The sequence below is a fragment of the Sander lucioperca genome, chromosome 24 (genome assembly GCF_008315115.2).
Source record: "Sander lucioperca isolate FBNREF2018 chromosome 24, SLUC_FBN_1.2, whole genome shotgun sequence".
Classification (NCBI taxonomy): Eukaryota; Metazoa; Chordata; class Actinopteri; order Perciformes; family Percidae; genus Sander; species Sander lucioperca.
In genome coordinates this window covers 14,138,972-14,153,482 of record NC_050196.1, presented here as the reverse complement: position 1 = coordinate 14,153,482, position 14,511 = coordinate 14,138,972, and the positions used below count along the sequence as shown (strand labels likewise).

General features: G+C 40.7%; 1 protein-coding gene across 7 annotated transcripts in view; it reads right to left on the bottom strand.

The window, feature by feature from the left end:
- The window catches only part of kcnh7 (potassium channel, voltage gated eag related subfamily H, member 7), a 62,269-nt gene that overhangs the window by 35,029 nt on the left and 12,729 nt on the right, over window positions 1–14,511 (bottom strand). For all 7 annotated transcript variants that reach the window (XR_004896612.1, XM_031291707.2, XM_035998691.1 and 4 more), the window contains one exon: window positions 4,319–4,474. Coding sequence is in view for 6 of the 7 variants with exons in the window: in XM_031291707.2 (XP_031147567.1) it covers window positions 4,319–4,474 (156 nt within the window). In the remaining variant the exon portion in view is untranslated. The remainder of the gene's footprint in view (window positions 1–4,318; window positions 4,475–14,511) is intronic.

Genomic DNA, 14,511 nt, shown 5'->3' with positions numbered 1-14,511 from the left:
GTACGTGTTTGCCAATAGCACTGAGAAGCCTGCCAATGCAGCTATCTTAAAAAGACCCTGGCAGATCAAAACAAATGCTTGTTCTGCCTCAGGCACTAGTTCAATCTTCAACTTCCTTCAATTATTCATGGAGGAGGACATTTGGTGAAATATTATAATGGCAGTAGTACGTTGAGGAGTCAATCCTGTAAAGGATAATGTGTAGGATTTTAATGAATGATTGATGGCTCCGGGGGAGATAGAGGAGAGTGTAAGGCAAAGTGATATTTAGGGTGCTGCTGCCATGGCAGTAGGTAGTTCTGAAGAAATGGAAAAACTGAAGAAAAGGGAAGAAATATAAGTATATGGTTGAGTGTAAAGTGTATGCTATATACACACAGTAGACACCCACGCCATTCACGAATAGGCACATTCAGTTGCATTGAACAATATCTGCAAACATGTCATGAGAGAGTCAGTCACGCTCACAGGATTTCACATATGGAACGCAAACCGTGGCCTGCATGTTGTGAATCATTTAGTCGCCTGAACATATGCCATAAATATCAGAGCGCTGTCTCAGTCCTCAAAACAAGTCTTACTGCTATGATACACAGTAAAAAAAAGCCCACACCTGAATTTATGAGATAACCACCTCACACCACATCAGTATGTCCTCTTTGTATATTTGCATGAGCAAACCACAGCACATACCCTGCTCAACTGCAATATCTGCAAAGAGTTGACCAGCTGGGGATGTATTCAGAGACACAATAGGTGCTAAAAGATAACATAAAGAGATTTTTTTAGGCTGAGGAGGGAGCAGCATCTCAATCTTTCTTATTGCTCCTTCTATTGTGGTGAGACTGAGAGGGAGGAGAGAGAAAGAAAGTAATTTTAGACACAATGCTCTGTGTATTCTTGGGTTAGTGTAGTGTAAATTAAGTCTCTAACCTAATGCTGATGACGCCAGAAATGATCATTTGCATTTAATTGGTGAGCTCGATCAGAAACTAGTGAAAATCAGCATAGGACTAAACAAGTCAATCATCTTAATGAAATGACGTTGAGTTGGTGTTTTTTTCTGTTAAAGAATTATGAACAAGTTATGTTTCATCTGAGCTTGGTGCTGTGAGGCAGATGAGACTGCTAATCAAAAATACTATTTGATTCATCAGTTTGAAGCTGATCCCTAACCAGGAAACCCAATTTATATTCCAAAGAGGCTGCACAATACAGCAAAACCCTGTTTATCGGGGCTGCCTCAAACATAGCAAAAAAAAGAAAAATGGTTTTGCAATCACACCACTGCAATACTACAACTTTGACTTTTTTTCCAATTAATCGTGCAGCTCTAGCATTTCACATTTCCGACAGTTTGATTTTCCGACTGTTACGATGACACCTTAAAAAAACTAATGAATGGTAGCAAAGAGCTGTGTTTTCTAATTACTGCGCCTTGAGGATAAACATATGCCACAAATCTTTTAATTAGCTCATAATTCAGTTGGCCGTTCATAGTGTGTGCTGACAACAGTGTATGTAGCTGTATTTAATTGTTATATTGAAAGGGCTGAACCTTTCAGGAATAGGCTGCCCTTTGAGTGCTGTTACTGGGTTGTGTGTGTGTGTGTGTGTGTGTGTGTGTGTGTGTGTGTGTGTGTGTGTGATCACTCTCACTCACTCTCCAACCCTCTCATTCTTTCTCAGCAAAAACTCACCAGCGGCTTTACACAACCAACGGACGTACAGTGGCCCTTGTTGCTATGATACCAGATAATATTTGCATTGAATATTAATTGGGCCCTCAGATCCTTCTGTAGGGGAGTGAAATGTCTTTCTGTAATGTGAGCATGATTCAGATGTCAGGGAGAAGTAGAAAGAGAACAATAAACCTTCATCCTTTGGTAGAAGCGGGGCAAAGGTGCCTTTGTTCTTTTTGTTTCGGTCTTGTTTTTGTTTTGTTGGAGTTAATGTGCTTCCTAACTCATTTGCATGCAGTGTTCTCCTACCTTAGGGAGTGTTTACCTGGGCTCCCAGTCCTCCTATTACTCACCAGCTTTAGAAAGTAACATGGATAATTCGGCCGTGTCGCCACTTTGCCCCATACTCAATTATAGAGAGAGAAAATTGAATTATGATTGCAATTAGCCTGAGTTAATAGTATTTATTTTGTTATGGTATTTTTCCTAATTAGACAACTGTCAGCAGAGTGTGACAGTAAATATGGGGAGAGAGAAATCGAAATGTAGACAACATCGTATGGTCTGTTGCATAGACCTATACCTTGTGGTTTCTTACAAGTTCAGGTTATGTAAAGTTCTGAAGACTGAGTTACATTTTAAAGTGCAGATATATATGGATGCTCTCTTTCAACTACAGTAACTCCAAAAATCCCTGAGTGCAATATCGATGTGTTTATTGTAAAAGACGACATCGCAATGACGATAAAAAACAATATATTGTGCAGCCCTATTTCCTACTGATGCCCAGTTCACTGTTGGATGCCTTCCAAGTGTCCTACTTTTGCCTTGCAACAATACTAATATATATGAATCACAATGCATAGCCAAGTTTACCTCTGAAATCAGTAAAACATGTTTACACCTTTCCCCTTTAAACTACTAGTCGAGAGTAGTGGCCAATACATTAAATGCCCATTGTCTTTTGTGCATGTGTGCGTTAACTAATGGATCTGTGGTAGTGGTCCTGCTCAGCTACATCAAGGCAAAATGGGAGAATCCAAGATGGTGGCAGAATGGATGGAAAGCAACTAAGCGGCAAAGATGAGCAGCACCGGATGCATGGCTACTCATTCCCCAGAGGTAATCAAGATAATGCAACACATGGATCATCCCCTAACCATCTAAAGGCAGCTGCTCCTACACATACTTTAGAACTGTTCTTCGGAATAGTAACACCATGGGTTTCAGTGAGTTAAATTTACATCTGTAGCAGTTTGTACATCTGTGATGTTCTCTTAAATTATGCATTTATTCATGATCTGTGACCTCTGTCCATCTGCTAGTTTAAAAATTCCAATACTAGGTCTCTAGAGTTAACTGAGGGAGGGCTGTGTTGAAATGGGGCAGAGCAATACCAACTCTCTCTGGTAATCCCTGGGATGGCAGAGGTCGCATGTAGGCAGAGGGAGAGAGAGAGAGACAGACCTTGTAAACATATCTGGACCTCACCAATCAGACTTGCGGGGACGCCCACTTAGATATTCAGATTATATATATAATTCATAAAGAGGCCTGCTCCATCAGGGATTGCCCTTGTGCTCAGGCTGAGCAATTAGCTCCCATAGAACAGTGAAAGGGGAAGGCCTTATCAGTGACACTTACACGCCTGCACACACACACACACACACACACACACACACACACACACACACTCACAAATTGAAAAGGTTATACGTTCATGCATGGTTTCACAAACACACACAGACATCACTTGCTTATATACTCAACACACGCATCCCCACTCTTTCCACCACACACCCCATGAGGCAACGCAGCCTGTTAGGGGCCTCATCCAATTACAGTCATCCAGAGGTGACCTATGGTCCTCCATGCTGCTGCTTCATTTGTCACGGCCAGGAATTGGAGAAAGAGAGAGAGACACAGAAGAGAGAGGAGGCATCAAGAACATGTTGGAGAGCAGCGCAGGGGAATTGGCATTATACACTAATACAGCGACAGCTCTGGGAAAAGCGCTCTCCAGCACTGCTGCAGTAGTTCATCAGGCCATCCTGGCAGACTATGAGCTATAATTGGGCCAGACCTCTGAGATGATGGCTGCCTAACACATCAGTGTCTGGTAAACGCTGGTGTCAACGTGCCAAAGGAGCTGTCTAGCGGGGAATTCCTATACTGCTGCAGGTAGAAATGAATGCACAAGGTGGAGGTCACTACAAGTTGTGTCTAGGTTTAAGCATTATGCTACAGAGGCGAGATACTAAACATGTATCCATTATAGCATCTAGCAGGGCGTGCAACATTAATACTAGGGTCATCTCAGTAAAAAGGCACAAATTGATGTGGATGTGGGAAAAGGTTACAAGTAATAGTAGGTCATGAGTGCCTGTTACATTACTATCATTCCTTTACTTCCTCCCTGCTCCTCCAATCTAATCCTGTGGCAACTTCTTTCTTCAACTGGTGCACATGCAGCACACACAGTATGAGAACAGAAATGTCTCACCCTTTTTAAAGTGCAATATTTGTAACTCTATATTTATAGCATGGTACCAACAAGGCCAAGATTAGGGAATAAAAGCTTCCACCAAATGCCATATGTCATGCTATTTCTCCAGCCCGTTTTTATCTTTACTCACGGTGGTCAGCTTTGGATGGCGTGGTGTGGTTGAGTCTCTCCAGTGAGTCACTGCTGCCATCATCCAGGATGTAATCAAAGTTAAGGATGAACATCATGACCACGCCCTCCTCGTTCTTCACAGGGATGATATGGGTGACACACAGGAAGTTTGAACCTAACCAGCAGGATAAGAAAATCAAGGTTAGAAATGGGTAATGGTTTTATGTTGTGTGTTTGATGGATTTATACATAAGGATCACTTCCTGAATCCTGAAATTATGAGCCCCATCAATCTAAAAAGGAAAACATGCCTGATTTAAAATCCCTAACTTAATTATTTTCTGTGCAAAACAAAATGTAAACAGAACAGCTTTTCAGATACACAACGGTTTGACCCTGGAGCTTTCCATTAACACCCTTTGACATTCAAACATCTTATTCCAGATAAAGCTGTGTGTGCGGAAAGGCCTGGCAGAGAAATGAGGGTGAAAAGGTCAAGAGGTCCGCTGAGAGGAAAGCCTCTGGAGCTGAATGATTTCATATATCCAGACATGCCCCGAGTCCGTCCTGCTGCTGGGTACTGCACGGTTCAGTACAGTCAAATACAGAGAAAACATCCATTCACCTCAAGTTAACATTAGTGTCTTACCCGGGATGACATTCAAAGTCATCACAAAATAACATGAAAAACAATGTGCACACACAATGAATGCTTGGTATACATTTCCCCAAAAGCAACCAGATATGTCTCTTCCTTCCTACCACTGAATGTTCTCAATCCAATGGAAATAATGAATCGCTCTCAGTTTCTAAACCCCAATAATTAGAGTTGCCAATGGCTCCGCAATGGGAGGTTAATTTAACGCGACTCTGCTTGATGCTTATGCCGCATGTCTAAATGTTCCTAATTTATAGAATAGAATAGACTTTATTGTCATTGCACAAGCTTGTTTACAACCAAATTTGCTGTCCTGTACCTGAATCTAAAAGTACTAAAAGTAATAAATACACAAATGACAACTCCCAGTCAATAAATATATGAACTAGCATATATCAAAAGAGCATTCAAGAGGTTAACAGAGATGGTGCACTCTTAATACCAAATCTCTTTTCTTAGCTTCAAATTAAATAGTATCATAAAACAAAAAAAAAAAGATAGTTGTTAAGCCATCTTAGATTTGCCAAGCTTTAATAATAAGTTTAAACAGTGGTATCTCTGGTTGCCAGCACTGGCAAGATGGCATACACAGAAACTATGACCACGACTACTGGTGTAGAAAATTAAATGTATATGAAGTTTATAAATAATGAACATGGACAGCTCTGGAAGATGCTCTCCCTCACATTAGGCTCTTAGTCCTGCTGTCACCAGGAGGCTATTTATAGCTCACCCAGCAGGCACCCAGCCTACAGCATTTCTTTCTGGGGGAACACAGAGACACAGACACACAAGCACACACAGCTGAAATTCTGACACTACTCACAAATGTGTGTGTGCTTGCAAACATGAATGCCTTTGCGCACTCACACAGCCACACACGGACCTACACAGGCAAAAATAATTGCAGAATACCAGTCAGTCTTCGTTCATTTTCTCGTATTGTCTTGTCGGGCTCCAAAATCCTATTGTGCAGCAATATAATAAACTGACTGCTTCAATAGACTGGGGTTTGATTTATGTATTGGGGAGCCCTGATTCTGCAGGGCTAAGCAGTAACCTGCCCCTAATAGTACATCAGTGTCACGGTGAGTGGATGGAGCCATTAATTTCAGTCAGAGGGAGTGAGGGGGTGGCAAGCAGTATCACGCCTCCTCTGCTTTCGGTGACAATATGCAAAAGAAGCCCCTACTCCAAGTGCAGGTGTCTCTCTTTTCAGGAACAGTCTGGATACTGTAGCTACATTTAAAGGGAATGCATACTGTGAGAAACACAGGCTACAGGGCCTTGAGTGTCAGTAGAAGTTACAGAACAGAAAAAGCGCTCTAATATTGACAAATGACATGATTTACCTCTGACTTACAATTTTGAATTCTTGTATTTCACCACAACAGACTTTGTGAGTAATAAAATAAAGTCCTTAACTTTTATGTAGCTCCTCATCTAAAGGCAATTTGTTGATAGTTAAGTATAAACATGTCTGTTTTACCTCCTCCTGTTTTACGACCAATGATGAGATTCCTATTTTTTGAAATCCAGAAAAAAATGACTTTGTTTTCAAATTAAAATACAATGATCAAGTCTGTCTCCATGGGAACAAGTGAGCGCTGTAGAAAAAAAGCAAAATCCCTGTGCCAAGTTGGATATTAGTCTCATTTGTCTCAAGCACAAAGCAACTTCAAGATGTTTCTCAAATGAAATGAATTCTACTGAATACATCTGCCAGTTTATGGAGAACTCTGACAAAGTGAGATAACATTTTTGTTCAAAATGGGAACATTTAACAGTTTATTTAATATGTATGCACCATCATACAGCAGCATCAGGGGCAATTTCCACCCTAACAATGCACAAAGATACAGTATAGACGCAGATAAAGCTTTAGCTAGAGGATACATTCATAATGATTGAATGTCTCCCCTGTGGAGGAATTTAACAACACAAATGTAAAACAAATAACTGCACACAGACTAGCATGCACATCAACAAAAACACACATGGGCTGAAACATAGGTCCAATACATGCACATCAGTTCATACACATACACTAGTGGTGCTTAGTGTAACCTCTGCATGCCTCAGGAGGGGATGTAACCCCAGCTTTGTAAAGCAATCTGGGTGCGTATGCATGGAGGCATGCACTAAAAATAAGCCGCTTGGAAAACATAGGCATTTATAATTCATAGGAGCTAAGTATTATGTTCTAGAAAGCATAATGGTTGGACTTGTTTAGGCAATATAAGAATGAGAGGAGGCTCGATAGTTATGTGCATGTGTGTTGAGGAAACAACGAGAGACAGACAGGGATGGTTAGATATATATGAAAAATTTGTTCCCAAAATTGGATGAAAAAATATAAAATATAATGTGTGGATACATTTATTATATTTTCCATTTGGTTTATTACAGTTAGTGACTGTTTCTTTTGGTTCATCATGAGGTTCATCAGTGTTTTGTTTATGCATGTGCTGCTTTTTTTCATGTCACATTGTTTTGGATCAATTTGAATTTGAAAGGGAGAGGAAGTGCACGTGGGTCTCAACCATATGTGGGGATGAGAGGGGTGTGTGTGTTTGCTTACACCATGTGTAGGTGTGTGTGAAGAGGGGAATACAATGCTGTATGTGGGTATGACAATATGGGGATGACAAGAGACCAAGTGGCAGTTTGTGTGTGCATAAGGGTGTCTGTAATAACCTCCACTCTGACCTGCATGTCTGTTTATTTGTGCTTTAAATCTACATTTAAATGACAAAATAAAATAAAAAAAAAATCTACTTATGCTGTTAGCCGCATGATTGTACTCATTTCATTTTTCCAGTACTTTCAAAGACGTACATGTGTGATGAGACAACATAATGAAGCCATTTTGAAGCAAAATCAATCTGGTGATACCATTTATTTTCCATTTCCCTCTCTTTCCCCTCCACATCCTAATATTACTTACTTTGTTTTACTCACTCCCACTCTTTCCCTTGCTTTTTTCTCTCTCCACATCCTCGTCTGTTTTCCCCCTTCACTGTTTTTAATCCACCCTAGCCCTCACTGTTGTTTTCTTTTTCTATTGCTACTGTATTTCTCTCACTATTCTTGGTTCTCCCTTCTGCCTTACTGTGCCTGCTCTCCCTCTCTCTCCCTATTTCTGTATGTCTCTCTCCTTGAGAAATTAGATAGCTGCCCAGGTTCTCTGCAGCAAGGCCACCTGACGGGTTATAAGCGGACAGATAAAACAGATCCCCAGTGCTGCTGCCGATGCAAATTTCTCCTTGTCTGCCTGAATATCCTGCCTCAACAGAGGGTCAAAGACAAACGCACATAGATGCACACACACTTGCACAAACAGAAATAACATTTACATTTCCCAGTTGCACACTGGCATAGAGACAGACAACCATGCACACAAGCACGCACACACAAACACTAATGAGGTTCACAGATCTCAGTTCAGCACACTCCGAAGCAGGGAAAGACACTGGCTCTCACACACACACACACACACACACACACACGCACGCACGCACGCACGCACGCACGCACGCACGCACGCACGCACACGCACACGCACACACACCTACCGGCAGCATTAATTAGCAGAATGTTCTCTGTCCAACTAAATCTAATAAGCAGCCGATGGAGCTGGTTTACATGGTGCAGTGTAATGAGAGAACGCACCTTTGAAGGGAACAAAACAGCTTTAGTCAAAGCATCTCTGTCCTGAATATTCATACGGACCTGCAGAGCAAAACAAAGTTAGGCATCCTAATGTGATACATTAGGTGCCATCTACTTCAGATATATGCATTTAGAAAAAAAAAATACCTACTCTTGTCTTTCAAAAACAGCATGACTCAGCATTCTCCCTCACAAACTTAAAATCTACAGTCATGGATGGATGGACTAAAACAGAAACAAAAATCTGTTCTTTTCTGGTCTCTAATTTGCTGAGGACGGCGGATGGAGGAAAGTGCTGACTTTGTGAAAGAGGCAAATAATCTCAAACTTTGGCAAGGTGAAATTGAGCTGATAAACACAGAACTGCCAATCATCCACATAAATGTCACTAAATCCAGAGTCAATCCTATATATAACAGCATGATAAGCCTTCTGCATTGCCAGTGCATTGTTACACCAGCCTGGTGTATCAAAGTCAAGCCACAAGCCTTAAGCCTGAGTGGAAATGTGGGTCTCATTTCCTCCCTGATGCCGCGCAGCCTACCTGGATTAATAGGGCTACCTGGTAATCTGTTGCTACACAGATGGCTCGGCAGGATGACAGCACAGTGTGGTACCAAGTGCATACACAGAATATGCCAAATCACAGTATGCTGAGGAGCTCTTTAATCTTTCCAGACCAAAGCTGCATTGTTTAGCGTCATCTCTTTTGAACACACCACTACTCTGGTACTGTGGGGATTCAGTTTTACCTCTGATAAACCAAAAGATTAAAATAGGCAGATCTGCATACATAAAGTCACCTCCACGCCAGTTTGTGTTGGACTGGATGTCTCTCCAATAAACTACTTGGATGACTGGTCCAAACAAAGACATTAGTCATGGAATAAGCACAATGATATGTACAGACATATGGATAAATGTGGCTCCTCATCCAAAATGTACTGAAGAATTAGACAATAATAAAGGTGACTTTTTAAGATGTATTTAGTCCTTGTTGACTTTGAGGTTTGGACTGAAAGCAGCACCATGGTTGGACTTCAAGTTCAGATAAGGACACTCTTACGTTACATTGCACTGATACACCACTGACCAACTGTTCCCACAGAGTTGTGCCTTCACCTTCATTACACAGAGCTATCCAATATGGTGCCAAACACACACACACACACACACACACACACACACACACACACAGTGCCTCTGGCCACAACTTCTTTTCCTAAAGTCATATTAATTATACTCTATTAAGGTTACGTCAGTTCAACCTTATTTTAAGCTTGAGGGCTCACTACTCCTCTGTGGTAAAGGTGATGCACATTTTCTTCTCATTTTCATTTCATTCCACTCAATTCGTATTGAAGCAGTGATGTGCATTTTTTTTTATGGAGATGAGGTTTAAAGTTTCCACATCACACAAGTTGCTTATTGGACCATGACTGGTTCCAAACTAATTGTGATGTCATAAAACCTGCAGAAACCCCCCTCCTCTCAGCAGATGATGTGAAAACAGCCTTCTAGAGTCAAACTCTGCACATACATCATCCTGCACAGTGAATATCAAACAACACAGTCAAGGAACAATGAGCAAAACAACAACAGCAATACCACAATGTGACAACTGTCCTTCATTCACAATTCTACTTGAGTAAAATTGCTTACGTATTACCAGCAAAATGTACTCAAGTAGCGTTGCAACGATGAGTCGATTAATTAAAAGAAAATTAATCAGCAGCTTTTTTGATAATCAATGGCAGACATTTTGTGTCCCTGTGTCACCTTGTGCTATAGGACAACGTGATGTGCCTTTTTCAAAGTTTTCTGATGTTTAATAGACCAAGTAATTAATAAAGTAATTGTGGAAATAGTTAACAGATTAATTGATAGAAAATAATTGCTAGTTGCAACTACAGGGGGCCCTCCTGTTAGTTTTGTTACAGGAAAAGTTACAACATTATCATCAGTACATGGCAAGTTCACGTAAACCAGTAATATGCAGTAAATCCAGGGCAAGTGACAGTTTTCTGAACAAGTGACAGAGAAAAGAGGAGAAATAACTCTGAACATTGTGGGTAAGCTATCCTTTTAAATTCCTGCTCCATTATTTTAACACAGCAAAGCCATGGGGAAACTTAACTTACTGAACAAATAGGAATTGTTGAGTGTGTGTTCATAGGCAGTGCCGTGAGAGGAGTTCTAGTTTCAAGACGCTGGAAATTTCATTAGATTCTATTTCCACTATCAATAATTAAGACAATGCAGCTCGACGTGCGCTTTTTTGTTTTTACAGTGGCAGGGTAGCTAACGTGTAGCACACACACTAATCAGTTAGTATAAATGCATTATGTCAAGTATATGTTTGTCTCTCACACAAACACACAGATCAGTTTATCATGTGCTGACCGTTTGAGTCTGACAGTGAATGCAGGATAGTGGCATATGGAAATCTTGAGAGCCCTCATTTGGAGAAACCGCAGAACTATCGCAGTCAAAATCATTTTAAATTGCAGCCTATGCTTTTTTGCCCAGGACATGGTGTGTGTGTGTGTGTGTGTGTGTGTGTGTGTGTGTGTGACACTGATGTGAGCTGAGCCTCCAGCAGCAGGGAGCTGTTGGTTGGTGCTACACTACACTGCTTTTTTTTTTGCTTGAGGGGTTACAGTGACATCTCCCTCCTCGTTTCCCTGCCTCCCTCTCCCTCTCTCTCTCCCTGTCAAAATCTCAGCAGGGAGCGTCTTCGCAGCTAATTGTCATCAAGTCAACTTATCCGGGTTGCTCTCTGACCCTGCGTCTGCATATCCGTGTGTCTGAGTCAATCACTGCTACACTATCATTGCCTCCTATTTGACTTTACTTCCGAAGGTTTAGCAAAACGACATAATTTTGTGGTTGATGACATGTAGCACAAGCCGTTTTCAACTTGTTTTAGAGATAGAAAACATACAGTCATTGCCTTAACTTGACACTGCTGGGGAAAGATTATTAGAGTCGGGGAAATAAAAAAGTTAATTGACCTTGTCCCAGAGGGAGGAAGGTTTATTTTTTTTGCCTTCCATTCCAGGGAAAATGTCCCTTCCCATTCTCCCCCGGTAACATTCAGTTGTACTAAGAGCTGTATAACTCTGATGCCGGCTCTCTAATCCAGGAGGGCTACCTTATCCCCGGGGTTACAACATCATCAGTGGCGGCACGGGGGCCTGATGGTTGGAGAGACTGTCCCATAACCAGTGCTTAATTTGTAAAGTGGGAGGTCCCGGAGCGCAGAGGGGGGGGGGATCCGGCGACTCAAAACGGGGGTTGGAGGTAACGGAACCAAAAAAAAAATTACACTGAGTACGTAGCTTCTCTGACTGACTAAAAAAGCCTAAACAACGCTGTGTGTACATCAGGGCAATGTTTATTTTTATTTCAGAACGTGCACTGCATCGGTGCGAAATGTAAAAAAAATACACTGCAACGATCATTTTCACAAGCAGCAATTATCCATCGGACAATTAAAACAAAAAACCCACCGTGGTCTCCACATTCTTGATCGGAAGAAACGATTTTTGCTTGTTTGGGATCCGACTGGCCAGCGTATTTGAAAAAGTTGAGCAAACTTCGTTGTCTTTTTGACATTTTTCCCCTGAGTGAAATGATGCTATAACAGCAATCTCAACCAGTACAAGCGCTTGTGTCACTTGGAGTGCAGCGCCGCGCTGTTGAAGTGCCGATGCCTTTTGTAACTTCAGTGCTGTTACCTCTACTCAATACCACTACAGTGCCTTGACCAATTACAACAAGAAACTTCAGAAAACAAAACCAGAAACAAAGGATGTCATGATTCTTGTGATACTCTCTCTCTCTATCTCTCAAATGTGGACACAGTCCTGAACATTTTTTTTTTTTAGAAATTTTTATATAATGGCTATTGCATTGATATATGTTCTAATTAATTAAAGGAAATCGGTTACGGATGGGTCACAAATCCATTTACTCCCGTGTGCCATTGTGCAATTGCCTTGACTAAACGGATAGGACCTGTGGGTGTGATACACTGCAGCCCTTTGAGGATGTGGAGACAGCCAATATCACCTGCACTAGAAAACCAGAAACAATCAAAGTGAAGAGAACATGATGAGAAAAATCCAGAGCATTAACTCTTTGCACATTGTGGCTGGGTGTTGTCAGTGCATAATGACTTGAACAGGACTTTTTAGCAAGAGAGTCTATTATTTAGGGAGAGTCCTTTAAATAGAAGATCACATATTTGAGTCACACAAACCTCAAGGTCCCTGCGTCCTGTTCCATGTGTTAGACACTTTCCATTATCGGAGTGTAGATTGCAAGTTGTAAGAGTGTTTTTCATTCAGCAGCAAATGATCAGATGACAAGATATTCGAGTGCACTCGAAGTCAGGAAAGGATTTAATATCTTCAGTAGAGTTTGGATTTCATTCTGAGATAATTCACTTCAAATTAGTTTTAGTTAAATTAGTTTAAAAGAAAATATAAACTGGTGCTGTTTAACGAGTGTATCCAAATACAAATATCTTGGAATAGGAGATCTCATACACTGACAAATAAATGCTAACTAAAGCTTAGTCTGTGTTTTAGAATCAGAGGATGAGTCACAATGGAGAGCATAATACAAATAATAATTTAGTCATTTTTAACGTTATGGATTATGGTTATCTTCATTCATGCTTCACTCTCAGATTCAACAATATGCAGCTATTTTCCCCATGTTAGCTATTTAATGCGGCATTGTGTTCTGTTAATAGAAAGGTTTGATGTTGAAATCCCTTTATGCCTGTAGAGTGAAACGTATCGAATTGTACTTTTTGTTGACTTGCTACGTCAGATTTGTGCCAGTGAGCGGGGAGATAAGCTAAGGTCATGGAGCAAGTCCTGAGATATCCATGGAATACAATAAAAGCCTTGCGTAGCAGCATTAACAGGAATAATCTCTCTGAAGCTTTAGGCACCATGCGGTGTCACTGCAAAAGGTTATCTGGGAGATCATGGTGGGTGATGGAAGGCTCTGTGGACTCTGTCAAACAGCAAGCTGTGAATGGTGCCATAAATACACTGTTTATCATTATGAATGTGTGGTGCAGCAAACAAGATACCACAAAGCAAAGTGACTTGATTGGACGTGTTGGAAAATAAAAGCTGATTTTTATGGAACCCTGAATATTTTGACTCTTTGAAAACAGATACTTAATTGTTCATTTTATATGCTAAACATATGTCACATTTTTTTTTGTCCCTGGCCAATCGTGGTCCTGGAAGGACAGCAAAAACCGCAGCATGCAGAGAAAACTGAAAACAACGGAACTCAATTTCTCCTGATGACTATAAGGATTTGTTCCAGTTTTGGTTGTTAAATGGTCACATGGTGACGTCCTTAATAATGGTGCGCCTGGACTATATACTTCAAAAAACATTAAAATACTTTTCAGAATTTCACTGTTGACATACAACAAGCACATGACAGAAATGAAGAAGAAATACAACTGTTGGGTAAGCTATTTATTATTAAATGGTTAGGGTTTCAAATTGCTAGATTATCTATAAGCAGTTGTATGTTTGATCATTATGTCTCTCATTTTTGTTTGTCCTAATAAAATATTGTTGCATGTCAGTATTGACTCAGTGTGTGATTGCATGTCTTATTAGTGAAACAGATTTTACAGTTTGCTCTGTGTGCGTTGGTTATAAGCTAGGATTTGTTAATTATCAGGATTATCTTGAATGTGACACGTTGTTAAAACACTACAGATTCTACACTACTAGAATCTGCACAACACTACACTACAGAGAGTGTGAGTACTCTGACGCCCGTAACATGCATATTTTTTTCAATCAAATACACTATAGACGAGATCCAAACAATACAAA